Here is a 26,936-nt window from a genome sequence, read left to right as displayed (position 1 = left end):
TTTCTAACCTGAATACATTGGATCTCATGACCCATAGTAAACCAACTATCTGTGGTTTGACTCTGTAAAGGTTAAAACTGGCTTTCGCAAGGAAAAATACCACTTTGCCAGGAAGATGAGCTTCAGCCCAACACCAACACATTGGCTTCTGCCAGTTAAAAATTCAGAGGAGACGGCCGCCACCAGCTACAGAGACCAGCTCTCACTCTGCAGCATCTGTCTGTCTGTCCTCTGGGACTGGTAAACCATTCTCACTCCCTGAGCTTCAAGACTCTCTTTCTGAAAGGGCTCCAGCCATGAGTCTGTAGCATGTTGAGCATTTATAACATTATGACGATGCCCTGGAATGAGTTGCTTCACCATTCCCGCAAAGGCGGCCATCAGCAATTAATATTAGTCGACTCTTACTCCCCCACCACCATCATCTACGATCCTCACCCTGACCCCATGGTGAGCTCCAGGTTTTACCAGGCTTTGCAGCAGACTGTGAACCAGTCACCTCTGATGATCCTGAGCTCCAGGTTTCCCCAGGCTTTGCAGCAGACTGTGAACCAGTCACCTCTGATGATCCTGAGGTCCAGGTCTTCCCAGGCTTTGCAGCAGAGTGTGAACCAGTCACCGCTGATGATCCTGAGGTCCAGGTTTTACCAGGCTTTGCAACAGAGTGTGAACCAGTCACCGCTGATGATCCTGAGGTCCAGGTTTTCCCAGGCTTTGCAGCAGAGCGTGAACCAGTCACCGCTGATGATCCTGAGCTCAAGGTTTTCCCAGGCTTTGCAGCAGAGTGTGAACCAGTCACCGCTGATGATTCTGAGCTCCAGGTTTTACCAGGCTTTGCAGCAGAGTGTGAACCAGTCACCACTGATGATTCTGAGCTCCAGGTTTTCCCAGGCTTTGCAGCAGTGTGAACCAGTCACCGCTGATGATCCTGAGCTCCAGGTTTTCCCAGGCTTTGCAGCAGACTGTGAACCAGTCACCGCTGATGATCCTGAGCTCCAGGTTTTCCCAGGCTTTGCAGCAGAGTGTGTACCAGTCACCGCTGATGATCCTGAGCTCCAGGTTTTCCCAGGCTTTGCAGCAGAGTGTGAACCAGTCACCACTGATGATCCTGAGGTCCAGGTTTTCCCAGGCTTTGCAGCAGAGTGTGAACCAGTCACCACTGATGATCCTGAGGTCCAGGTTTCCCCAGGCTTTGCAGCAGACTGTGAACCAGTCACCGCTGATGATCCTGAGCTCCAGGTTTTCCCAGGCTTTGCAGCAGAGTGTGAACCAGTCACCTCTGATGTTCCTGAGCTCCAGGTTTTACCAGGCTTTGCAGCAGAGTGTGAACCAGTCACCTCTGATGATCCTGAGGTACCGGCAGTTCTCGAGTATGTGCCGGGTGTATTCACAATCCATAAACATGGTTATGGAGACGTGTCCAAACTCAAAGATATAAGCGGACCGACACAGTGTCCCATGAAACAGGACCCTCTCCCTGCTGAGAGTACGACAGACACTCAAAGCACCGTTCGGCCATTGTTAAAGAAGTGTGTTGTACATAAACAGCAAAAATTCAAAAATAAATTGATTTGAGGAAGAAGTTTGGAAACAATTGTTATTTAATCTAAAATACTGACAGCTTTTGTGTTGAGAAAAATTAAACAGTAAAATTACAACTGAGAAAAGGATTATGTTTGATTCCCAAAGGATAAGCTTCAGCCTTGAAGGATGTCCGGCAGAAATCCTGTTTGAATTTGGAATCATTTTGAAATGATAAAACATCAGGAGCTTTTACAATGGGTTAAAGTGAAAAATAAACAAACAAAATATATTAATGCCTGGAATCAATGGGAATGTTGGATCTCTGATCTCAAGGTTTTCTGAGCATATTGTTGTGGACAGGAATGTTTATCCAGAGCTCATCAATGAGAGAGGGTGGGAATTAATGAGATGTCTCAGATTGAGAAGAAGTGAGGGAGGATAGGGGAAGAGACAGGAAATCACAGCAGCAAATGAACGTAATTCAATGTAACATCTCAATCCGGTATTAATGTACGTTCTAGTGAAAGGAAAGTGTGAATGAGATGAATAAATTGACAGCATTCTTTTGAAGAAGTTTGTATCTTTGTCATTGATCATTTTTAAAAGGAAACTACATTTGTTATATTACAATCCCAGACCAGACCCCAGCAGTCGCTAGTGTACTGGGCCAAAACCCCAATATTTTAGTTTATTTTGTAAGGCTGTGCAAAAAGAATACTTTGCACCAGGAGTGATTGCACAAAGAAATAGGAATTTTGTGTTTTAAAACAAAACTTTATTATTAACACAACATTAAACACTTTAACATCACACCCGAAAATAGCTTCCAAAGACCCCGTAAACAACATTACTCAACACAATAAATACCCTTAATTACCATCTATATTCCCAAGTAAATAACAAGAAAGGAAAACCCTACAGCTCTCAATCCATCCCACATGCCAATGGCACAGAGTAATATTAGTTTTCCAGAACAGATTTGACTCCTGTTAGAAACCCTGCAGACTCTATTATATAATCCCCACAGTACAGAAAGAGGCCATTCAGCCCAATGAGTCTGCACCAACCCTCTGAAAGAGCACCCTACCTAGCCACACTTGCCTGCACTATTCCTGTAACCCCACCTGGCCTGAACATCTCTGGACACCATGGGGCAATTTTTGCGTGGCCAATCCACTGAACCTGCATATCATTGGACTGTGGGAGGAAACTGTAGCACCCGGTGGAAGCCCACACAGACACGGGGAGAAAGTGAAAACTTCACGCAGACAGTCACCCAAGGTCAGAATTGAACCCGGGTTCCCTGGCGCTGTGAGACAGCTGTGCTAACCACTGTGTCAGCCTGGCTGGATGTCTTCTGGCAGGAATTCTTCAAAAAGCTGTTTCAAATGGTTTGTTTTCCCTTGTCCTCATACAATTCTGCGTGCATTAAATACTATTATTCTCCTTTAACTATCTTACAGTGAGAGCAAAATACCTTTCTTGTGGTCCAAATGGTAGCCAGATCAGACCTCAACTCAAAATGCTTTCGCAAAATGTCTTGAATACCGTAGCTCCACCCAGCAATGACATCATATCCCAAGCTAAAAACAAATTAACTCCCCAAGCTGAAAACACATTAAGTCCCCAGGGATTCCCCCTCGTAAAACAGCATTGCATTACCCCAGGCTGAAAACACATTAACTCCCCAGGGCTTCTCCCGAGTCAAACAACATTGCATTACCCCAGACTGAAAACACATTCCACTGGTTAATTTCACCTCCGGCTCCTAAAACTTTCTGGTCTTGCAAAACAAGATTCTTTTTAAAAACATGACTACAGCAGTCAGACACACTGTAACCCTAGCTGTTAACCCTTAAATTGCCAAATACTTATAATCTAATATATCTAAAATCCTGCATTTGTTACAGTGAGCCTGGCCACTGCCCAAGAGACTGGGACCATTCAGAGGGAGATAGAATATAGGAATTAGGAGCAGAGGCAGGCAATTCAGCACTTCGAGCCTGCTCCACCATTCAGTCAGATCATGGCTGATCTCTTCCTGGTTTCAAATCCACCTGTCGACATGTTCCTCATATCCCTCTAACCCGTTAAGATAAACAAAGATCTCGAGACAGACACCACCTTGAACTTTTGACAAGATCACCTGAAAGTCTATGAATGGGTTGTAATCATAGGGAACGTGTGCATGATAATGGGATACCAGTGTGAGTGGACAGATTTATTTATTAGGCGCGGATTAACTAACATGCGGATGTGCATAGTGAGTCTGGGCTGAAGAACAGGTCTCAAGACTTGCTCAGTGAATTGGTCACTAGAACATCTCTAATGGTTCCTTCTCTTCCCCAGTGATGAGAAACAATATCTCCAAGCATCCCGTCAAGCACCTTCCCTGTAATCGAGGTCACACTGATGAACCTGTCGTTCCCTGGCTCTGATTTGGAAAACGGGAACGACGTGAGCTATATTCCAATCTCGGAACAATCCCTGACTCTATTGAGCTTTTAACGATATGGGCAGTGGGCTCACAGAGTCAGACAAGGAGGAACTAGAGAGAGTTTTAACCTGTGGGCTAGTGGAAGGGAGGAAAGCAGCAGAGGCAGCTGATCAGATTGTCTCATTCTTACTGACAAAGATGCTCCATGAGCTCCTCACACTTGTTGGAGGTGAGGGTGGAGGAGACTGGGGAGAGGGAGAGACCTTTAAGGAATGACCGTAGTGTGCATTTAACACAAATCCTATTTCACATTTATGTAGAATATTAATTCGGCTGAAGTTTGTTAACACAGAACATACAGTGCAGAAGGAGGCCATTCGGCCCATTGAGTCTGCACCAACCCACTTAAACCCTCACTTCCACCCTATCCCTGTAACCCAATAATCCCTCCTAACCTTTTTTGGTCACTAAGGGCAATTTATCATGGCCAATCTACCTAACCTGCATTTCTTTGGACTGTGGGAGGAAACCGGAGCATCTGGAGGAAACCCACGCAGACATTCCCAGCAGCGAATCGAACCTGGGACCCAGGTGCTGTGAAGTCACAGTGCTAATCACTTGTGCTACCATGCTGCCATCAGCAGATATTACCGTGCTGCCATCAGCAGATATTACCATGCTAACATCAGCAGAAACAGAGCACAATGAACATGGTTCATGTCTGGATGTAACTGATAGCAAAATCCAATTACTGTCGTCATTTGTGAGTTCGCTGGTGTGCCCGCAGGTTGGATGAATGACTGAATCCCTTCCCACAATTGGAGCAGGTGAACGGTCTCTCTCCCGTGTGAGTGCGCTGGTGTATGGTGAGATGAGCTGATTCTCTGAACCTAGTCCCACAGTGAGAGCACCTGAACGGTCTCTCGTCAGTGTGAACACGTTGATGGGACATCAGATTGGTGGAACTTCTAAAGCACCTCCCACAGTCTGAGCATTTAAAAGGTCTTTCCTCAGTGTGCGCATGTTGATGGCGTATCAGTTCACTGGAACTTTTATAGCATTTCTCACAGTCCTGGCATTTAAAAGGTTTCTCCTCACTGTGAGTGCGCTGGTGTGCAGTAAGGGTAGACGATGTCTTGAACCTATTCCCACAGTGAGAGCAACTGAACGGTCTCTCGTCAGTGTGAACACGTTGATGGCGCATCAGTTCCCCAGAACTTTTGTAGCATTTCCCACAGTCTGGACATTTAAATGGTCTCTCAGTGGTGTGAGCTTGCTGGTGTCTCAGCAGGATGGATGACTGATTGAATCTCTTCCCACACTGGGAGCAGTTGAAAGGTCTCTCATTAGTGTGAACTCGCTGGTGTCTCAGCACGCTAGATGAGTGAGAGAATCCCTTCCCACAGTGGGAGCAGGTGAATGGCCTCTCCCCAGTGTGAGTGCGCTGGTGTACAGCGAGGTCACTCGATTGCCTGAACGCTGTCCCACAGTGAGAACACTTGAACGGTCTCTCATCAGTGTGAGTGCGCTGGTGTTTGGTGAGGGCGAAAGATGTCTTGAACCCACTCTCACAGTGAGAGCACCTGAACGGTCTCTCGTCAGTGTGGACACGTTGATGGGACATCAGTTCCCCAGAACTTTTATAGCACTTCCCGCAATCTGGACATTTAAAGGGTCTGTCGTCGGTGTGAACCCGCTGGTGTGCCAGCAGGTTAGATGACCTTGAGAATCCCTTCCCACACTCGGAGCAGGTGAATGGCTTCTTCCCAGAGTAAACTCGCTGGTGTCTCAGCAGGTTGGATGAGTGAGGGATTCTGTTCCCAGACTCAGAGCAGGTGAATGGCCTCTCCGCAGTGTGAACTCGCTGGTGTCTCAGCATGTTGGATGACTGAGTGAATCCTTTCCCACAGTCGGAGCAGGTGAATGGTTTCTTCCCCGTGTGAATGCGGCAATGCTTTTCAAGATGAGATGGAGATCGGAATCCCTTCCTACACACTCCACATTTCCACAGTTTCTTCCCAGTGTGACTGCGCTTGTGTATCAACAGGTCAGATGATTGTCTGAATCCTCGTCCACACAGGGAACACGTGTACAGTTCTTCTCCACTGGGAATGATTCCTTTACCTTCCATGTTCAAAATCCGATAATATTCCGGTCCCTATAAAATGGGCAACTCTGTCTGATCCTGATGTGATGTTTGGGTTCAGTTTCCCAACTGCAAATCTCCTCTTCTAATATCCTGTGGAATTGATATAAAACAGAAAGAGTGAGTGAGAACCCATAAAAACACAAAGGCAGGTTGTAAAATTGAGCTGAATGAATCTGGTCATTTGTGGGGCCGACAGTGGGAAAAAGTGACCATGAAAACTGGATTATCATAAAAAACCCAACTGGTTCACTAATGTCTTTCAGGGAAGAAAATCTGCCACACAGTCTTGGCCCACACAGGATTCTGGCCAATATGTGGGAGAAGAGGACAAGAGAGAGAAGGGGCAGTGTGTAAGAACCAATGGGCAAAAGAGAGGGATTTTATTTATCTCGAGAGAATTTTGACAAACCCTCAATCTAACCACCCAGAGGATCAGGGTATCAGGTGTATGTGGAAACCATCACCTCTAGTTTTTCTCCAACTCACACACCATCCTGATTCTGTGATATCCAGTACTGGATGAGCAGACATTTCCTCCAAATAAATATTGGGAAGTCCAAAGCCATTGTCATCAGACCCATCTACAAAGTCCATACCCTCACCAATGACTCCATTTCGCTCCCTGGTAACTGAGTCTGAACCAGACTGTTCAGTCATGGCAATATATTTCAACCCAAACGGAGCTACCAGCCACATATCTACATTATCACTATTTTCATCTCAGTAACATCGCTCAACTCTATCTGAGTCTCAGCTCATTTGCTGCTGAGATTGTCATCCATTCTTCTGATACCTCAGGACTGAACTCTCCTAATGACTACCCCATAATCAGGGTAGTGGGTGCCTGGAACTCGCTACTGGAGGAGGTGGTGGAAGCAGGGATGATAGTGACATTTAAGGGGCATCTTGACAAATACATGAATAGGATGGGAATAGAGGGATACGGACCCAGGAAGTGTAGAAGATTGTACTTTAGTCGGGCAGCATGGTTGGCACGGGCTTGGAGGGCCGAAGGGCCTGTTCCTGTGCTGCACATTTCTTTGTTCTTTGTTCTTTGACTCATAGTCGTCTCCCACTACCGCGGTCAGTCAAGCAGAGAAATTCACAATATTTCCTCTGGCTGTCTGGCCCAGGATGACTGCTCATACTCCCTGTTGCACATTTCCCGTAGTCATCAGCAGTCTCTCGATTTGAGGATGATGTCTACTCAGGGTCTGTGTTTTTGCCATGGGTCTTCATGTGACTGCACAGACCTGCAGTTTTTTGGACACATGGGGCAGGACATCCGAAGAAGGAGTGGGAGTCACGGAGCAGGATTTGCTTCATGCTAAATTGACCCTTAGTACCCAAAGGTAACGTGGGCCTTGGTAGAGTGGTCTTTCAGATAGTCGGTGCAGACTCGATGGGCCGAATAGCCTCCTTCTGCACTGTCGAGATTCTTTAATGTGATTACAATGATCTCACTTTCGCTATAAGAATACACTCCCCATTCATTGAAAACATTGCCCCGTACAAAGATGGTGACTGCACATGCGTCCTCCTGCAGATTGCCCCTATTAAAGATGGCGGTCTTTAAACCGGGCAGGTGAGGACCAGCTCTGTTCAAATGGGAGACTAGGAAGACTTTTTCCGAAGTTTGTGCTTGCACAACATGTATACAAAAATACTCCACACACCTGGCAGATCAATCGGTGACTGCTTTCCGCAATTTTCCGTTTACCGGTCGCGGACCGAAGAAAAAACCGTCAACATTACCACATCACCAGAACCGGAACTGCACCTGCGTCACTCACAGCCCGGCTCCGCCCCCTCATTCAATCCGATTGGTTGGAGGATCAGCCTCTCCCGCTCGGTCCTCCAGACCCGCCCCCTCTTTCTATTGGCCCAAAGCTTTATCAACCACACCCCTGACATTGTAATGTGGAGCATGCGCAGCGAGGCTCATGTCCAGGGACAGACTCTTCTTTGTCTCATCTTCAGGCGGATAAGCGGAGGCAGCGTTAGGGGCAGTTGGGGGGGGGGGGGAGGAAGCTTCACAAACACCCATTGGAGGCCTCAACACCCCCATTAACAAACTGGGAGCACCGCCTCATCACCCAACACAACGGCAGCTGCCGCTTTCTCCCGGTGCCGGGCCCCAGTGGACAAATGTGGCTTCAGGAAGGAAATGCAGCAATGGATTTGTTCAGGAGAAATTATCTTTAACTCACTTTACTGATCCTGGAGCAGGAGGAGAGAATGGGGGCAATTTCTATCCTGCACTCACACTGATGTAACGTAGATGGTCGAATTTAAATTCAGTGAATAATCTGAAATTCCAAACTCCATTCCGTATTAATGACCTTGAAACCATTGTGGTGAGTTTGTGGGAAAGGGGAAACTGTGGGACTGGGATTTGCAGCTTTGGGAAATGAGAGAAACAATTACTCCCCAGGGACGAGAATTATCTGTTCTGAATTTCTGACCTGTGTAAACTGATTTTACAGGGTTACAAGGAATGGATTGACAGACTGGAAACTCAAATCAATCATTACATCAAGATCTGATAGTCACTCAATTGATCAGGATCTGAATGTCATCAACTTTTGAATGTGGAAGGATAAATGTTTGTTCTGTCTGTTGGAAAAGATTTTAACCATCAGTGTGACTGGAAAAGCACAAAGAAACACACACACCCGAGCGAGAGTGTTCCAGTGAACTGACTGTGGAAAGAGCTTTAACCAGTTACACAGCCTGAAAAACAGCCCACCATTTACAGCGAGGAGAAACTGTACACGTGTTCTGTGTGTGGAAGAAGCTTCAACTGATCATCCAAAATGGAGAGACACAAGGATGCCGGCACCATTGAGAAACTGGAAATGTGGGGTTTGTGGGAAGGGATTCAGTTACCCTTCTGAGCTGGAAACTCATCACCGCAGTCACACCGGGGAGAGACCATTCACCTGTTCAGAGTGTGGAAAGGGATTCACTCGACTAACACATCTAACTGCACACCAACTTTTTCACTCTGACATGAGACCTTTCAAATGTTCCGATTGTGAGAAGAGCTTTAAAAACAAATTTAATCTTCTGACACACCAGCGAGTTCACACTGGGGAGAGGCCGTTCACTTGCTCCGAGTGTGGGAAGGAATTTGCTCAGTTATCCAGCCTTCTGATACACCAGAGAATGCACACTGGAGAGAAACCATTCACCTGTCCTGAGTGTGGGGTGACGTTCGCTCAGTTATGCAAACTGTTGGATCATCAGCGGGTTCACACTGGGGAGAGATCATTCACCTGCTGTGTGTGTGGCAAGGGATTCGCTCAGTCATCCACCCTGCTGAGATTTCACTTTCTCAGCACTGACACTTTAGATCAAATCCCAATTGTTCTCTTCTCTTGTAGCTGGTGTGTGGAGAAGATCATGTTCACTGTAGATCTGTCAGCACAGAAACTGCACTGTGCTTCTGGATACACTCAGTCTGCACGTCGATGAATCTTTTAAACATGACTTTAGTGAAGGTCTTCTCAGCATTGTTAAGGAGTGAGATGGCCCTGCAGATGTTGCAGTCTCCACTGTCACTTCTGTTTTTGAAAATGTGATGATTTTTGCGTCACACATTTTCTATGAAATGGATTCTACCTCCCAAGAGACGGCTGTGGTAAGGAAGGTGTGATATTCTATGGGACTTTGTGTGTGAGCAGTTCAGCTGGAATTCCAACTTTGCCGGGTGCCTTTCTGCTTGCTCCGTAACCAAGGGCCTTTTCCAGCTCAAGTGATGAGGGTTCCTTGTCCAACTCAACCAGGACAGGAAGCTGCAAGAGAGTCAAACAGAGACTGGGAGGTGTCCGTCTCACAGGAGTACAGCTCACAGTCATGTTCAACCCAACGGGACATCTGTTTACTTCTGGCAGTGAGAACTTCACCATCTGCTGATTTCAGGTGGGCAACCTTGGTGAAAGCAGAAACAAGTGATGTCTTGATCCCATCAAACACAGTAGATTTCAGAGGCAATTCACATTTTGTGATGTAGACTGATCCAGCGATTATTTCACACATTCTCCCTGTCTTTTACAGAACTAACTTGGCTACTTTCACGAGATGGTGTTCTAGCTCAGGCATTTTCGTGACCCGCGGGTGGGGGAGTCACGGAGCCGTCCGTCGCGGCACTCCCGATTGTGCAAATTTGTGGGCAACAGCCACAGCAGCCGGCTTTCAACAATGCCAGCTGCGAGCGGCCTTCAAAAAGGCCACGACCATATAAAAAAAGAGACCACGCTGCCCATGCGTCACTGCCCATGCGTCCCCGCTCATCGGTACGCAAGCGGAGAAGTTTGCTCACGCGCACCGATAAGCAGGCACACATATGCAGTGCGCCTGCATTTTTAAAAATATGGTCATGGTCTTTTTGAAGGCCGCTCACAGCCAACATTGTTAAAAGCCGGCTGCTGCGGCTTTTGCCCATGCATTTGTGCAATCGGAGTCACAGAAGATTTAAAAAAAAAAATTCTATGTAATCTTCCTGCCTGAAGGGAGGTAGAGAGCAGGTCACGCCCCCCGAATGCCGACCTCACGTGCTTTGGGCCCGATTGAGAGTCCTCCATTTTGTCAGCAGCAAACAAGGTAAGAGAAAATGGTGGGTCGCGAAGGTCGGCTGGCGTGGGTCCCTAAGGTTGGCCGGTTGGTAAAAATGGGTCCCTGGAAAAAAAGTTTGAAAAACACTGTTCTGGCTGTTAGGTTTAAGTTGTACATCAGGTCAGCTTTACTTTTTGCTTCAGTGACAGGTCATCTCTGTTAAGTAGCTCTCAAACCAGTCTGTATTGAAAGTCAGAGAAATCTAGGTGTACAGGTCCACAGGACACTGAAAGGGGCAACACGGGTGGAGAAGGTAGTCAAGAAGGCATACGGCATGCTTGCCTTCATTGGCCGGGGCATTGAGTATAAAAATTGGCAAGTCATGTTGCAGCTGTATAGAACCTTAGTTAGGCCACACTTGGGAGTATAGTGTTCAATTCTGGTCACCACACTACCAGAAGGATGTGGAGACTTTAGAGAGGGTGCAGAAGAGATTTACCAGAATGTTGCCTGGTATGGAGGGCGTTAGCTATGAGGAGCGGTTGAATAAACTTGGTTTGTTCTCACTGGAACAACGGGGGTTGAGGGGCGACCTGATAGAGGTTTACAAAATTATGAGGGGCACAGACAGAGTGGATAGTCAGAGGCTTTTCCCCAGGGTAGAGGGGTCAATTACTAGGGGGCATAGGTTTAAGGTGCGAGGAGCAAGGTTTCGAGTAGATGTACGAGGCAAGTTTTTTTACACAGAGGGTAGGGGATGCCTGGAACTCGCTACCGGAGGAGGTGGTGGAAGCAGCGACGATAGTGACATTTAAGGGCATCTTGACAAATACATGAATAGGATGGGAATAGAGGGATACGGACCCAGGAAGTGTAGAAGATTGTAGTTTAGTCGGGCAGCATGGTCGGCACAGGCTTGGAGGGCTGAAGGGCCTGTTCCTGTGCTGTACTTTTCTTTGTTCTTTGTTCCACCGTTACCAAATGTTGCTGCTGCTGTGTCAGAAATGATTCAACTCCGTGATCCAAACTTCATCAATAACAATGTTGATGTTCAGTGATTATGTACATTTCCACAGTGCCTGTAAAATATTTAACTGTTTTGTTTTGCTTCCTTCACAATTTAATTTCCTAATGGACATAACACTGAAGAAGTCAGTAAGAATTGTCAGGAAAGATTAACCTGCTGATTGGAGATGTTGATTAGTGGAACCGTTCAGACACGGATTTGCATCAAAGATCAATTTAGGATTGAAGTACAAGTTCATAATTTTACTGTAAAGGTGCTCCTGTTGAGAGTTCTTGAATTAAGGAGAAAAATCACAGGCGCTGCTTTTAAAAAGGGGCATTTTAAAAATCAGTGACATCTCCAGAATATTAAACTGCAGCAAGTTGAAGAGATTGTTAACATCAGCAGAATCAAACCAGATATTGTCAGACTATCAATCCTGGATGTGATTGGCAGCAGCAAAACAGCAGATTCCAGTCCCTGCACTCACTTGTGAACTCGCTGGTGTCTCAGCAGGTGTTGCGACTGAGTGAATCCCACTCCACACACAGAACAGATGAACGGCCTTTCCCCGGTGTGAACGCGTCAATGGATTTCCAGCCGGGATGAAGAACTGAATCCTTTACCCCAGTCCTCACATTTCCACGGTTTCTCCATGGCGCCCGTTTCCTCGTATCTCTCCAGTTTGGACAATCAGTTGAAGCTTTGTCCGCACACACAGCACGAGTGCGCTTCCTTCCCTTTGCAAATCGTGCAATGATTTTAACAGGCGGTTTAACTGTTTAAAGCTCTTTGTACAGTCAGTGTACTGGAACACTCACTCCAGTGTGAGTCTTGATGCTTTTCCAGTCAAAGATGTTATAAATGGTGTCGCACAGACAGAACACACAAACATGTCTCCTCCGGAATTCAATTTCTGATGATATTGAGGCCGTGGTGACTCAGTGACTTTGTCAGACCATGCAGTTCGAGCTTCCTGTTTGTAAATCCACCAAATCTATTACCCTGGAAAAGGAGTTCACAAAACTTGAGAAATATTGAACATATAATTCTATTTTCCATGAAAGATATTTTCTTCATTTGTACCTGTAAAGCAGTAAATCCTAATCCCATGCACTCTCTCACCTCCCTTGCTGGATGCAAATCCCAGGGTGACTAACAGTCCCATATTTTACTGAATGTATTTGTGTCCTCTGTCCCAGGCTGCATGCTGCCTGGATGTTGTCTGTCATACAAATTGGACCTTTCTCAATGCACAGGATCATGTTCCTTACTGTTTCTGTGTTCCAACAGCTCTGGCAGACACTTACCCCAGGCGGACTGGTCCCAGCTCTGGCAGAACGCCAGCCTTTCAGTGCAGGCTGGACCTTAATTTTCACCATGAGAGTTGGTCAGCCCGGCAAATCCTGCACACCACCTTCACAATTCTTTTCCTTACAGCTCACCCCCTCCCTCCCCTCTGGCTGGGATCAGTTCTCAACCCCCTCTGTGCAAAGTGAGAATAAAATCAATTAATCAATCATCATTTTGCCTCCTGGTCATTGGGACCCTGAAGCCCCACCCACTCTATGTTCCTTTACCAAGATGGCTGCACTTGAAGCCACCAATCCCCCGGAGCTGGAAATCCAGGGGCTGCAGGTTCTTTATTGGGGGTTTGGGGCCTCCAGCGGGTGTTTGTGAATCGGCCCCGTCCACCCCCCAGGGTTTCCTTCCTTGCCAGAGATCAGAGTCCTCATTGATTTGAGTGCAAAGTGGAAGCTTTTATTTATTACCCTTCCTCCCCCATCCTCTGATGTGAACCATCCTCCAGTGGCTGAAGCAGGATGGTGCCCGTTAACCTGGGCCTGTTCCCGGGAGGGAGGGAGAAGCCCCGCAGCTGCAAACCAGGGAGCTGACAATGATTGTGAAGGGTTTGCGGATCCACAAAGTGTTTCCAAATCCTCCCACCCACCGCCTGACGCCGACTCTGCTTCTCCGGGACAAACAAGTGGCGAAATCCATGTCCAGCAGCCGCACTGCGCGTGCTCCGGATCACAATGCCCGGGGGTGATTGAGGGCGACTCCAGGCCAATAGAACAGGGGGCGGGACTGGAGGACCGAGCACGAGCGGCTGATCCTCCAGCCAATCAGAGTGAATGTGGGGCGGGACTGATCTGGATCTCCCTCATTGGCTGAGACTCTGCATCCTTTGAGTTCTTCCCATTGGCCACGTGGACGCGTGTTCCGAAACCTCATTTCCTGCCTGAGATGTGTTGACCAATGGGAAGGATTGGAGGACCGGATGGACTCTGGTCCTCCAGCCAATCACACTGCGGGCTTTGTGTGAATGAAGTTTGAGTTTCACACAGACTTAAACTGACTTGCTGATTCCTGGCAGCATTTTGTGCTTGGGTCCCGGGTTCAATTCAATGTGGAGTTTGCACATTCTCCCTGTGTCTGCGTGGGTTCCCTCCGTTGTGTTCCAGTTTTCACCCACCATCCAAAGATGTACAGGTTAGGTAGATTGGCTATGCTAAATTGCCCCTTAGTGTCCAAAAAAAGGTTAGGTGGAGTTACTGGGATAGGGTGGAGGCATGGACTTAAGTAGGGTGCTCTTTCCGAGGGTGGTGCAGGCTTGATGGGCCGAATGGCATCCTTCTGCACTGTAAATTCTATGATTCTGTTGGACTTTCGCTCTCCGTCTGATCCGGTGGGTCTGTCTGGGGGTATTTCCCTGGTACAGTCTATGTGTTTGGGTATTTTAGGGAACAGGTAGAACTTCCTTGGTTGTACCTGTTGTTTTTGGTTAATGTTTCTGGAGTCTTTGAGTTCTTCCGGTCCATCTCCAATTCTCCTTCCTGTCTCGGGTATATGGGTCTAGGTAGCTTGGTGTTGTGATTCGTGTTGTTTAGTTGTCTGTCTGTCTCCAGCAGGTATTGTTGTCTCTCGATAAAGACTGTGCTGCTACCCTTGTCTTCTGGTCTTATGAACATATCCGTGTTGGATCCAAGCTCCCGGATTGTCTGTCTTTCTCTCCGGGTAAGATTCTGTTTGTCTCTTGTATTTCACTGTGACAGGGCAGAGACCTGATTGAAGGAATCAAACATGGGAATTCTGGGAAAGATGGACAAGGATTTGGGAGATGACAAAATGTTGAAAGGTTTGAAGAAGAGAGGGAGGTTGAAGTTGGGGCAATAATTTGTAAGGATGGCAGGGGCAAGGGTTTGTTTTATTGAGGGGGTGATGATGGCAGATTTGAAGGACAGAGGGACAGTACCTGAAGAGAGACAAATGTTGACAATATCCATGGACACAGGGTAGTTGGCTGATCAGTAGCTCAGTGGGAATAGTGTCGATGGAGCAGGAGCTGGGTCTCATGGACAAGATGAGCTCTGAGAGGGCATGAGGGGAGATGAGAGAGAAACTAGAGAAAGATGTGGGCTCAGGGCTCAGGAAAGGATGAAATTTAGAGACAGTTTGGTCCGGTGGGATCGTGGAAGGGAGGAAAGCAGCAGAGGCAGCTGATCGGATTTACTCAATCTCAGTCACAAAGAAGCTCCACAAGCTCCTCACACTTCTTGTTGGAGGTGAGGATGGAAGAGACGGGGGAGAGCGAGAGTACTTCAAAAGGAATTAACTTGTGTCAGAGATATTAAAAAGTTTCAACACTGCGTATTTAACAGAAATCTAATTTATTTGACTTTTAGCCAGAATATTAGCCTCTGTAAATGGGCCGGAGTTTGTTATCAGCAGAAAGAGACCCAAATGAACATGATTCAGTCCTGAATGTGAGCAACAGCAAAATCCAATCACTGTGGTTACTTGTGGCCTCGTTGGTGTCTCTGCAGGTGGGATGAAGTGGTGAATCCCTTCCCACACTCGGAGCAGGTGAATGGTCTCTCCCCAGTGTGAATTCGCTGGTGACTCAGCAGGTTGGATGATTGAGTGAATCCCTTCCCACAATCGGAGCAGGTGAACGGCCTCTCCCCAGTGTGAATTCGCTGATGTACAGTGAGGTGAGAGGATTGTCTGAACCCAGTCCCGCAGTGAGAGCATCTGAATGGTCTCTCATCAGTGTGAACTGGGTGGTGTCTCTGCAAGTCAGATGACTGAGTGAATCTCTTCCCACACTTGGAGCAGGCGAATGGTCTCTCCCCAGCGTGAATTCGCTGATGTACAGTGAGGTGAGATGATTGTCTGAACCGAGTCCCGCAGTGAGAGCACCTAAACGGTCTCTCATCAGTGTGAATACGTTGATGGCGCATCAGTTCCCCAGAACTTTTATAGCACTTCCCGCAGTCTGGACATTGAAATGGTCTCTCATCAGTGTGAACTCGCTGGTGACACAGCAAGTGGCCTGAAATAGTAAATCCCTTCCCACACTCGGAGCAGGTGAATGGTCTCTCTCCAGTGTGACTGCATCAATGAGTTTCCAGCTTGGATGGGGAAATGAATCCTTTCCCACAGTCCCCATATTTCCACGGTTTCTCCTCAGTGTGACTGCATTTGTGTCTTGCGAGGCCTGATGATCGAGTGAATCCTCGTCCACACACACAACACATGTACGCTTTTTCTCCACTGTGAGCGATGCTTTTTCCTTCCATGTTCAAAGTACGATGATATTCAGGATATGATAAATTGAGGACTCTGTCAGAACCTGATGTGATGCTTGGTTTGCGTTTCCAAACTTTGAAGCCTCCCCTTCGAACACCCTGTGAAACTGATTGAAAACAGAAAATAGGGAGTGAGAGAGAACCCACAAAAACACAAAGGCAGGTTGTGAAATTGAGCTGAATGAATCTGGTCATTTGTGGGGCCGGCACTGGGAAAAAGTGACCATGAAAACTGGATTGTCATAAAACACAACTGGCCTCTTTGGGAGGAGAGAGAAAGAGGTGAAGAGGGATTTTGTGTATCTACAAGTCATATTAAGAGAGTAGTTGGCAAAGCAAATTCGATCTTGAGCTTCATGAACAGTAATATTGATACCAAAACTATGCTTCCGGTGGCACAGTGATTAGCACTGCAGCCTCACAGCGCCAGGGACCTGGGTTCAATTCCGACCTTGGTGACTGTCTGTGTGGAGTTTGCACTTTCTCCCCGTGTGGGTTTCCACCCGGTGCTCAGGTTTCCTCCAACAGTCTAAAGAAGGACAACTTCGGTGGATTGGCCTTGATAAATTGCCCCTTAGTGTCCAGGGATGTACAGGTTAGGTGGGGCTATGGGGTTACAGGGAGAGGGTAGGGGTGTGGGCCTAGGCAGGGTGTCCTTTCGATTGGATTGGATTTGTTTGTCACGAGTACCGAGGTACAGTGAAAAGTATTTTTCTGCGAGCAGCTCAACAGATCATTAAGTACATGGGAAGAAAAGGGAAGAAAAGAAAATACATAATAGGGCAACACAAGATATACGATGTAACTACACAAGCACTGGCATCGGATGAAGCATACAGGGTGTAGTTAATGAGAGGGTCATTTAGGAGTCTGGTGACAGTGGGGAAGAAGTTGTTTTTGAGTCTGTTCGTGCATGTTCTCAGACTTCTGTATCTCCTGCCCGATGGAAGAAGTTGGAAGAGTGAGAAAGCCGGGTGGGAGGGATCTTTGATTATGCTGCCCACTTTCCCCAGGCAGCGGGAGGTGTAGATGGAGTCAATGGATGGGAGGCAGGTTTGTGTGACGGACTGGGTGGTGTTCACGACTCTCTGAAGTTTCTTGTGGTCCTGGGCCGAGCAGTTGCCATACCAGGCTGTGATGCAGCCTGATAGGATGCTTTCTATGGTGCATCTGTAAAAGTTGGTAAGGGTTAATGTGGACATGCCATATTTCCTTAGTTTCCTGAGGAAGTATAGGCACTGTTGTGCTTTCTTGGTGGTAGCGTCGACGTGGGAGTGGTAGCATCGACCTTTCAGAGAATAGGTGCAGACTTGATAGGCTGAATGGCCTCCTTCTGTACTGCAGAATTCTATGGTTCTAATTCTATTCTATGAATCTTTATAAAGCTCTGGTCACCACTCTTCAGGAAGGATGTGAAGGTTCTTGGAAAAGGTTTCCCAGAATGGTTCCAGCAAAGGAGGTTGAGGGGAGATTTGATTCAGGGACACAAGATTATGCCAGGTTTCCATCGGGTGGACAAAGAAACTCTGTTTCCATTCACTGATCGTACAAGCAGTCGGGACACAGATTTAAAGTTTTGGGTAAAGCCTGGATTGAATTATAGAAGATCCTGAGGGGTCTTGACAGGGTGGATGTGGAGAAGATGTTTCCTCTTGTGGGAGAATCTAGAACGAGGGCATCACTGTTGCAAAATAAGGAGTCACCCATTTAAGATGGAGATGAGGATTTCTTTCTCGAGAGTTGGAAAACTTTGGAACGCCTGCCGGAAAAGGCAGTGGAAGCAGAGACCTTGAATATTTTTAAGGCAGAGCTGGATAGATTCTTGATGAGCAAGGGGGTGAAAGGTCATCAGGGGTAGGCAGGAATGTGAAGTTGAGGTTAGAATGAGATCAGCCGCAATCGTATTGAATGCGGAGCAGACTCGAGGGGCCGAGTGGCCTGTTCAGAGTTTGTATGTAAAAGTTACAGGAGATAGAACATAGAAAAATACAGCACAGAACAGGCCCTTCGGCCCACGATGTTGTGCCGAACCTTTGTCCTAGATTAATCATAGATTATCATTGAATTTACAGTGCAGAAGGAGGCCATTTGGCCCACTGAGTCTGCACCGGCTCTTGGAAAGAGCACCCTACCCAAGGTCAACACCTCCGCCCAACACTAAGGGCAATTTTGGACACTAAGGGCAATTTATCATGGCCAATCCACCTAACCTGCACATCTTTGGACTGTGGGAGGAAACCGGAGCACCCGGAGGAAACCCACGCAGACACAGGGAGGATGTGCAGACTCCGCACAGACAGTGACCCAAGCCGGAATCGAACCTGGGACCCTGGAGCTGTGAAGCAATTGTGCTATCCACAATGCTACCATGCTGCCTATATCATTTTACCGTAATCCATGTACCTATCCAATAGCTGCTTGAAGGTCCCTAATGTTTCCGACTCAACTACTTCCACAGGCAGTGCATTCCATGCCCCCACTACTCTCTGCGTAAAGAACCTACCTCTGACCTCCCCCCTATATCTTCCACCATTCACCTTAAATTTATGTCCCCTTGTAATGGTTTGTTCCACCCGGGGAAAAAGTCTCTGACTGTCTATCTATTCCCCTGATCATCTTATAAACCTCCATCAAGTCGCCCCTCATCCTTCTCCGTTCTAATGACAAAAGGCCTAGCACCCTCAACCTTTCCTCGTAAGACCTACTCTCCATTCCAGGCAACATCCTGGTAAATCTCTTCGCACCTTTTCCAAAGCTTCCACATCCTTCCTAAAATGAGGCGACCAGAACTGTACACTGTCCTCCAAATGTGGCCTTACCAAAGATTTGTACAGCTGCATCATCACCTCACGGCTCTTAAATTCAATCCCTCTGTTAATGAACGCTAGCACACCATAGGCCTTCTTCACAGCTCTATCCACTTGAGTGGCAACTTTCAAAGATGTATGAACATAGACCCCAAGATCGCTCTGCTCCTCCACATTGCCAAGAACTCTACCGTTAACCCTGTATTCCGCATTCATATTTGTCCTTCCAAAATGGACAACATCACACTTTTCAGGGTTAAACTCCATCTGCCATTTCTCAGCCCAGCTCTGCATCCTATCTATGTCTCTTTGCAGCCGACAACAGCCCTCCTCACTATCCACAACTCCACCAATCTTCGTATCGTCTGCAAATTTACTGACCCACCCTTCAACTCCCTCATCCAAGTTATTAATGAAAATCACAAACAGCAGCAGACCCAGAACTGATCCCTGCGGTACGCCACTGGTAACTGGGATCCAGGCTGAATATCTGCCATCCACCACCACTCTCTGACTTCTATCGGTTAGCCAGTTTGTTATCCAACTGGCCAAATTTTCCACTATCCCATGCCTCCTTACTTTCTGCAGAAGCCTACCATGGGGAACCTTATCAAATGCCTTACTAAAATCCATGTACACTACATCCACTGCTTTACCTTCATCCACATGCTTGGTCACCTCCTCAAAGATTTCAATAAGATTTGTAAGGCAAGACCTACCCCTCACAAATCCGTGCTGACTATCCCTAATCAAGCAGTGTCTTTCCAGATGCTCAGAAATCCTATCCTTCAGTACCCTTTCCATTACTTTGCCTACCACCGAAGTAAGACGAACTGGCCTTAGGTTATCCCTAGTCCCTTTTTTAAACAGGGGCACGACATTCGCCACACTCCAATTCCCTGGTACCACCCGTTGACAGTGAGGACGAAAAGATCATTGCCAACGGCTCTGCAATTTCATCTCTTGCTTCCCATAGAATCCTTGGATATATCCCGTCAGGCCCGGGGACTTGTCTAACCTCAAATTTTTCAAAATGCCCAACACATCTTCCCTCCTAATAAGTATTCCCTCGAGCTTACCAGTCTGTTTCACACTGTCCTCTCCAACAATATGGCCCCTCTCATTTGTAAATACAGAAGAAAAGTACTCGTTCAAGACCTCTCCTATCTCTTCAGACTCAAAACACAATCTCCCCCTACTGTCCTTGATCGGACCTACGCTCGCTCTAGTCATTCTCATATTTCTCACATATGTGTAAAAGGCCTTGGTGTTTTCCTTGATCCTACCCGCCAAAGATTGTTCATGCCCTCTCTTAGCTCTCCTAATCCCCTTCTTCAGTTCCCTCCTGGCTATCTTGTATCCCTCCAACGCCCTGTCTGAATCTTGTTTCCTCAGCCTTACATAAGTCTCCTTTTTCCTCTTAACAAGACATTCAACCTCTCTTGTCAACCATGGTTCCCTCACTCGACCATCTCTTCCCTGCCTGACAGGGACATACATATCAAGGACACGTAGTACCTGTTCCTTGAACAAGTTCCACATTTCACTTGTGTCCTTCCCTGACAGCCTATGTTCCCAACGTATGCACTTCAATTCTTGTCTGACAACATCGTATTTACCCTTCCCCCAATTGTAAACCTTGCCCTGTTGCACGCACCTATCCCTCTCCATTACTAAAGTGAAATGGAGGTGATATGAGGTGATATGAGATATGTTTTTACACAGCGAGCGGCAATGACCTGATACTCGCTGCCTATGAGGGAGTTTGAAAATAGACACAATGAATGATTTGATTTCAAAAGGAAATTGAATAGACATCTGAGGGAAATAAACATGCGAGGATACAGGGAGCAGGAGAATGGGACTAACTGGATTGCTCCAGAGAGCTAGCATGGATTCAATGGGCTGAATGCCATTCTCTGTGTCATCATGTCTCTGACTCTTTTGTGTGATCTAGTTTTGTAATTTAACCCCGGGGGGTGTTCAGATATCATTCAGGTAAAAAATCTGTGCTACACTCCCTCCGAGGCCATTCTATCCTTCCTCAGGTTTGTTGCCCTGAACTGAACACAGTTCTCCAGGTTTGATCTAACCAGGGTTTGTGAATCTCGGGGCTTTTCCAGTCACACTGAGACCTGAAATCTTCCCTCACAGACAGAACAGACAAACCTTTTACCTTCCACACCCAGATGCTGCTGAAATTTAGTTTCCAATGAACCGAGTGACTCTGTCAGATCGCGATGTGACATTTGGTTTGCGTTTCCCGTCTGTTCAACCTCCACTTCCAGTATTCTGTAAATTTACAGAAACCTCACGGTCAGTTGAGGAGGCCAAATCACTCTGTTATTATTATTTTTTAATTTTAAAAATAAATTCAGAGTACCCAATTCAATTTTTCCAATTAAGGTGCAATGTAGCATGGCCAATCCACCTACCCTGCACATCTTTGGGTTGTGGGGGCGAAACTCACACAAACATGGGGAGAACCCCACACGGACAGTGACCTAGAGCCGGGATTGAACCTGGGACCATGGCGCCGTGAGGCAGCAACGCTAACCACTACTCCACGGTGCTCTCCAAATCACTGTTTTTAAGACAGAGATAGATAGGTTCTTGATTAATAACAGGATCCGGTGTATGGGGAGAAGACAGGAGAATGAGGATGAGAAACATATCAGCCATGATTGAATAGTGAAACAGGCTCGATGGGCCGAATGGCCTAATTCTGCTCCTATGTCTTTATGGTCTTACAAGTCAAAGGCTTGCTGAAGTCCATGTAAACTACATCAACTGCACTGCCCTCATCTATACTCGTCACCTGCTCAAAAAATTCAATCAAATTTGTTAGGCATGACCTCCCTCTAACAAAGCCATGCTGGCTATTTCTGATCAAATCTTGCCTGGAGAGGCAAGTAGATTCTCTCCTTCAGAATTCTCTCCAATATTTTCCCTGCCACTGATGTGAGACTCACTGGTCTGCAGTTCCCTGGCTTATCTCTACAACCTTTCTTAAACAGTAGGACCACATTAGCTGATCTCCAGTCCTCTGGCAATTTCCCTGTGGCCAGAGAGGAATTAAAATTTTGGGTCAGAGCCCCTGCAATATCCTCCCTCACCTCCCACAGCAGTCTAGGGCACATCTCATCTGGTCCAGTTTTAAACCTGCCAGCACCTCCAATACCATGTCACTCCCTATGTCAATTTGCTCAGGATCTTCAGTCTCTCTGCCCAAGTTCCATATCTACCTCCTCATTCTCTTGGGTGAATGTAGAAGCCAGGTATTTCTAATACAACTAGTATAGGTAAAAGATAGGTTTAAGCATAAATATTTAGCCCCAGTTTTAAATACCCATTTAAAAATGAGAATTTCAGCACCCATAACCTCAGGTCATCTCAAACATATAGCTTCAATGGATACATGAAACAGCATAATTCCATCATAGATTTAAACAGCACAGTTGCAAGACAGTTTGACACTATGCTTGTGCTGCTGTCAAGGACAAGGGCTGAATTCCATGGCAACGAGGTGGCAGGAGTCCAGTAACTAAAGCTCTATTGTTCTCTTTTCAGGCCATTTGTGATTACAGCGTGAACCACATTCCATAGCTTATAAGGCCGAAACATTTTAATGGATAAAACATTGAATCGAATATATATTTGATTCCAGCTTTCTCGACATGAAGTCTCCATTGTTACATTAGTCAAGCTATCTTAAAACCAGTTTATTGCTGGTAAAGATTAGCAGAATATCACATTCCATAACATGCAGTCATGAAACAATTAAAAGCTAATGTTGCACATTGAAGATGGACGGCTTGCCGTCAAATCAAATGTGTTTGAGTATAACCCAAACCAATTAGGATTATATTGGGGTGTGATTAGATGACTTAAGACAGATATGAAAGGGTATAACTGAAAAGTTTCCCCCCGCCATTTTTAGTCTGTCAGTCTGTTAGTCTGTCTGTTAGTCCATCTGTCTGTTAGTCTGTCTGTCCAGTCAGTCTGTCTTTGTAGTGATGTAGTGTTTTTGACTTTGAGTTTGAGTTTAGCTGAAGATTAGCTCTCTCTCTCTTCATATTCAGACTTTGATCCTTTTAAAAGTTACTTTCGAACTGTCTGCCTAAACAAAAAGATAATGTCTGTAATTCTCTGAAAGCTTCAAATTGTCTACGAATTGCCTTTTAAATTACTTTCAAATTGTAATCAATAGAAGAAAAATAAAAGAATTCCTTTTGGCACCTGAGACGTTTTAACTGCAAATTTCTGCTGAGTTCCAGTAATCGCAAAGTGCTACTGGTAACCGAATAGTAGGAATACTATAATTTCCTTCAACTTTACAGAGTCAAATAATAGTAGGAATCTAACAACTTGGCGCAGTCCAATAATATTAAAAGATTCCTTCAGTGAAGACAGATGTAAAGTGTTCATTCAACACCCGACCAATATCCTCTGGCTCCACTCACAGATTTCCACCTTGGTCCCAAACGGAAACACTATTCTTGATCTGATGAATGATCATGCTGACCTGAAACATTAACTCTGTTTCTCTCCACAGATGCTGTCCGAAATCCTGCAGATTTCCAGCATTTGCATTCTTGTTTAAAATCACAGCAGTCCAGGTGGTGTCTAACCCGGATTTTATATATCTCAGTGCTTCTCCAGTCACACAGATTCCGGAAATCTTTACCAACGAACAGGCCAGAAGAAATAGGAACAGGAGTCACTCATCCTGCCCTTTGAGCTGCTCCCCCATTTAGTGAGATCACAGCTGGGCAGCACAGTAGCACAATGGTTAGCACTGTGGCTTCACAGCGCCAGCATCTCAGGCTCCATTCCCTGCTGGGTCACTGTCTGTGCAGAGTCTGCACGTTCTCCCCATGTCTGCGTGGGTTTTCTCTGGGTGCTCCGGTTTCCTCCCACAGTCCAAAGCCTTGCAGTTTAGGTGGATTGGCCATGCTAAATTGCCCTTAGTGTCCAAAAAGGTTAGGAGGGGTTATTGGGCTCGGGGGATAGGGTGGAAGTGAGGGCTTAAGTGGGCCAGTGCTGACACGATGGGCCGAATGGCCTCCTTCTGCTCTGTATGTTCTATGATCTAACACTCACTAAGTCCACTTTCCTACCTTATCTGTGTTACCCTTAATTCCCCGACTGATTAAAAACATATCGATCTCAGCCTTGCAACTGATCAAGGACTCGGCCTCCACATTTCCTGGGGTAAAATAAATTTTTTCCTCATTTGGCAGTCCCTCCATACCCAGAAGCATCCCAGTAAGCCTCCTCTGTACTGCCTCCAATGATAACATATCTTTTGTTAAATAACGGGAGCAAGACTGTACACAATGTTGTAAATGTGGCCTCACTGGTAGCTTGTAGTTACAGCAACACCTCTTCACTTTTATACTTCAGCCCCCTTGAAATAAAACATGCAGAACTAGGCTCAAACTATGGCCTCTCCTTCTAGAATGTCCAACAAGGGAAAACATCCGCTCTATGTCTGCCCCATCAATCCTCTTTAGCATCTTATGTACCTCAGTTACATCTCCTCTCATTCTTCTAAACACCAGTGAGTACTGGCCTAAACTGCTCAAATCTCTCTCCACTTGACCGCCTCTGAACCGCCTCAAATACATTTATGTCATTGTCCAAGTAAGGGACCAAAACTGTAGTATTCCAGATGTGGTCTCACCAACGCGCGACACAGTTACAACAGCACTGCCCTACTTTATACTCTATTCCATGACTGGGGCTGTTTAGCACAGGGCTAAATCGCTGGCTTTGAAAGCAGACCAAGGCAGGCCAGCAGCACGGTTCAATTCCCGTAACAGCCTCCCCGAACAGGCGCTGGAATGTGGCGACTAGGGGCTTTTTACAGTAACTTCATTTGAAGCCTACTTGTGACAATAAGCGATTTTCATTTCATTCGCAATCAAAGCCAAAATTCCATTTGCCTTCCTTATTACCTGCTGCACCTGCAGACTGTCTGCGATCCGTGCACGTGGGCACCCAGATCCCGCTGTACAAAAGCATTATGAAGTTTCTCTCCATTTAGATAAGAAGTTGCCTTTTTATTCCTCTGACCAAAATGAATAACCTCCCACTTATGCACGTTAAATTCCATCTGCCACATTTTGGCCCACTCACCTAACCATTTGTTTATTTCTTATTTCCTCATTGCAACTTGCTTTCCCACCCATTTCAGTGTTAGCTGCAAATTTGGCTCTCGTACATTCTATCTGTCCCATAGTCATTAACTTGGATTGTAAATAGTTGGGGCCCGAGGACCGAACCCTGTGGCACACCACTAGTTACAACCTGCCAACCAGAAAAAGACAGATCAGCATAATCCAAGTCCTCTCACACCTGCTATTCTCTCTTCCATCGTGCAGAAAATATAAAAGTCTGAGAACACGCACAAACAGATTCAAAAACAGCTTCTTCCATGTTGTCACCAGACTCCTGAACCACCCGGTCATGGACTGAACTGACCTCTCCACGTATCTTCTGTACTGAAGATGTAGTACTACCCTCCAGATGCTTCATCCAATGTCTATGCATTTACATTGTGTATTTATCGTTATGTCCTATGTCTTTCATGTATGGAACTGTACGCAGAACAATTCTTTTCACTATACCCGAGTACGTGTCAATAAATCTAATATATCATGCCCTCTCTGCTGTCTGTTGTTTAGCCAATCCTCAATCCAAACTAATATATTACCTCTCAACACCGTGGGATCTTACCTTGTTTATTATCTTTTATATGACACCATATCAAATGTATTCTGGAAGTCCAAATACATCTACAGGACCTCCATTATCCACTTGGCTTGTTACATCTTCCAAGAGCTCACAACAAATTTGTCAAACACGATTTACCCTTCACAAAACCACTGATGGATTGCGGTTTGACTTTCCAAATGTCCAGTTACTACTTCCTCAATAATGGATTCCATTCCCAACAGGCTTTAAACTTACTGGTTTCCTACTTTCTGCCTTTTTGACCCGGAGGGGTTACATTAGACTTTTCCTCTAATGCAGTGACATTGTCACTGGGTCAGTGTCTCCCTCCTGGTCTCTGTGAGGTTGTTTGTGGAGAGAAGCCGGAAGTGGCGGATAGTGAGAGTGGAGAATGTTCATTTGTTTCACATTCGGCTCTGGGGCCCCACTGGGGTTGGAAAACCCGCCCCCGACACTGACCCCTCACCTGACACCTCACAATGCGCGGGGTGATTGACGGCAGCTCCAGGCCAATGAGAAGAGAGGGGGCGGAACCAGGGGACCGAGCAGGAGCGGCTGGTCCTCCAACCAATCGGAGCGAATGAGGAGGCGGGACTGGGCTGAGTGAAGCATGTGTCATTAATGGCGATGTGAAGAAGGTTCTTTCTCGGATTCGCAATCAGTAAAGGTGGGAATGGCGGGACGGAGGGATCAGCCAGGTCGTTACACACGGTTCGAAAACATGTTATAGAAACAGGAAACCAGAAAAAAAAACTTCCGGTACCCGGTGACCTGAGGAGTGGCCGCAGCTTTGTCACAGACAGAACTAACCGGCCGCCATCTTGTTTGCGTGTTCCCAGAAATCCGCATGCGCACAAGCCTTTTTAATTGGGTACTCGCAGCAGTCAAATGATAAAAGGCCAGTAATGGGAGAGAGGTTAAAATATGGAATGCTATAGTGGCTGGAATTAAATGAGTGCAGAGATCTCAAAGGGGTGTGGAGGAGATTACAGAGATCAGGATGATCACAATTAGAGGAAAAGAAGAATGGGAAATTTCAACTTTCGGTGCTTCTTAAAAGGAATCGTTTGTAGATCAGTGAGCACAGGGGATGGATAAACAAGACTTGTTGTGAGTAAGCACATGG

The 26,936-nt window shown here is 46.4% G+C and overlaps 2 protein-coding genes and 1 long non-coding RNA gene across 6 annotated transcripts in view; 2 read left to right on the top strand and 1 right to left on the bottom strand.

Moving 5' to 3' along the window:
* LOC140417878 (uncharacterized) overlaps positions 1-26,936 on the top strand; it is a 47,994-nt gene that overhangs the window by 13,395 nt on the left and 7,663 nt on the right. The gene's annotated exons all lie outside the window — the stretch shown is intronic.
* On the bottom strand, positions 1,574-26,525 carry LOC140419542 (uncharacterized). Of its 3 annotated transcripts, XM_072503435.1 has the most exons (3): positions 25,814-26,525; positions 21,249-21,364; positions 1,574-6,200 (listed from the first exon to the last, which is right to left on the bottom strand). In XM_072503435.1, exon 3 carries the CDS (start codon positions 6,090-6,092, stop codon positions 4,719-4,721), a length of 1,374 nt encoding a protein of 457 aa, XP_072359536.1. In that variant the 5' UTR covers positions 6,093-6,200; positions 21,249-21,364; positions 25,814-26,525; the 3' UTR covers positions 1,574-4,718. The 3 variants fall into 3 exon arrangements, with proteins under 3 accessions (XP_072359536.1, XP_072359537.1, XP_072359535.1); XM_072503436.1 differs by lacking the exons at positions 21,249-21,364; positions 25,814-26,525 and adding an exon at positions 7,787-7,935; XM_072503434.1 differs by lacking the exons at positions 21,249-21,364; positions 25,814-26,525 and adding an exon at positions 14,446-14,590 and having other exon boundaries at positions 2,319-6,200.
* Positions 8,120-25,737, top strand: LOC140419549 (uncharacterized). 2 transcript variants are annotated; one of them, XR_011945855.1, is made up of 3 exons: positions 8,120-10,034; positions 10,170-14,691; positions 25,459-25,737. It is a non-coding gene; the product is annotated as an uncharacterized lncRNA (long non-coding RNA). The 2 variants fall into 2 exon arrangements; XR_011945856.1 differs by lacking the exon at positions 25,459-25,737 and adding an exon at positions 23,628-25,451.

The sequence above is a fragment of the Scyliorhinus torazame genome, chromosome 5 (assembly GCF_047496885.1).
Source record: "Scyliorhinus torazame isolate Kashiwa2021f chromosome 5, sScyTor2.1, whole genome shotgun sequence".
NCBI lineage: Eukaryota > Metazoa > Chordata > Chondrichthyes > Carcharhiniformes > Scyliorhinidae > Scyliorhinus > Scyliorhinus torazame.
This window is presented reverse-complemented; position numbering and strand designations above follow the sequence as displayed.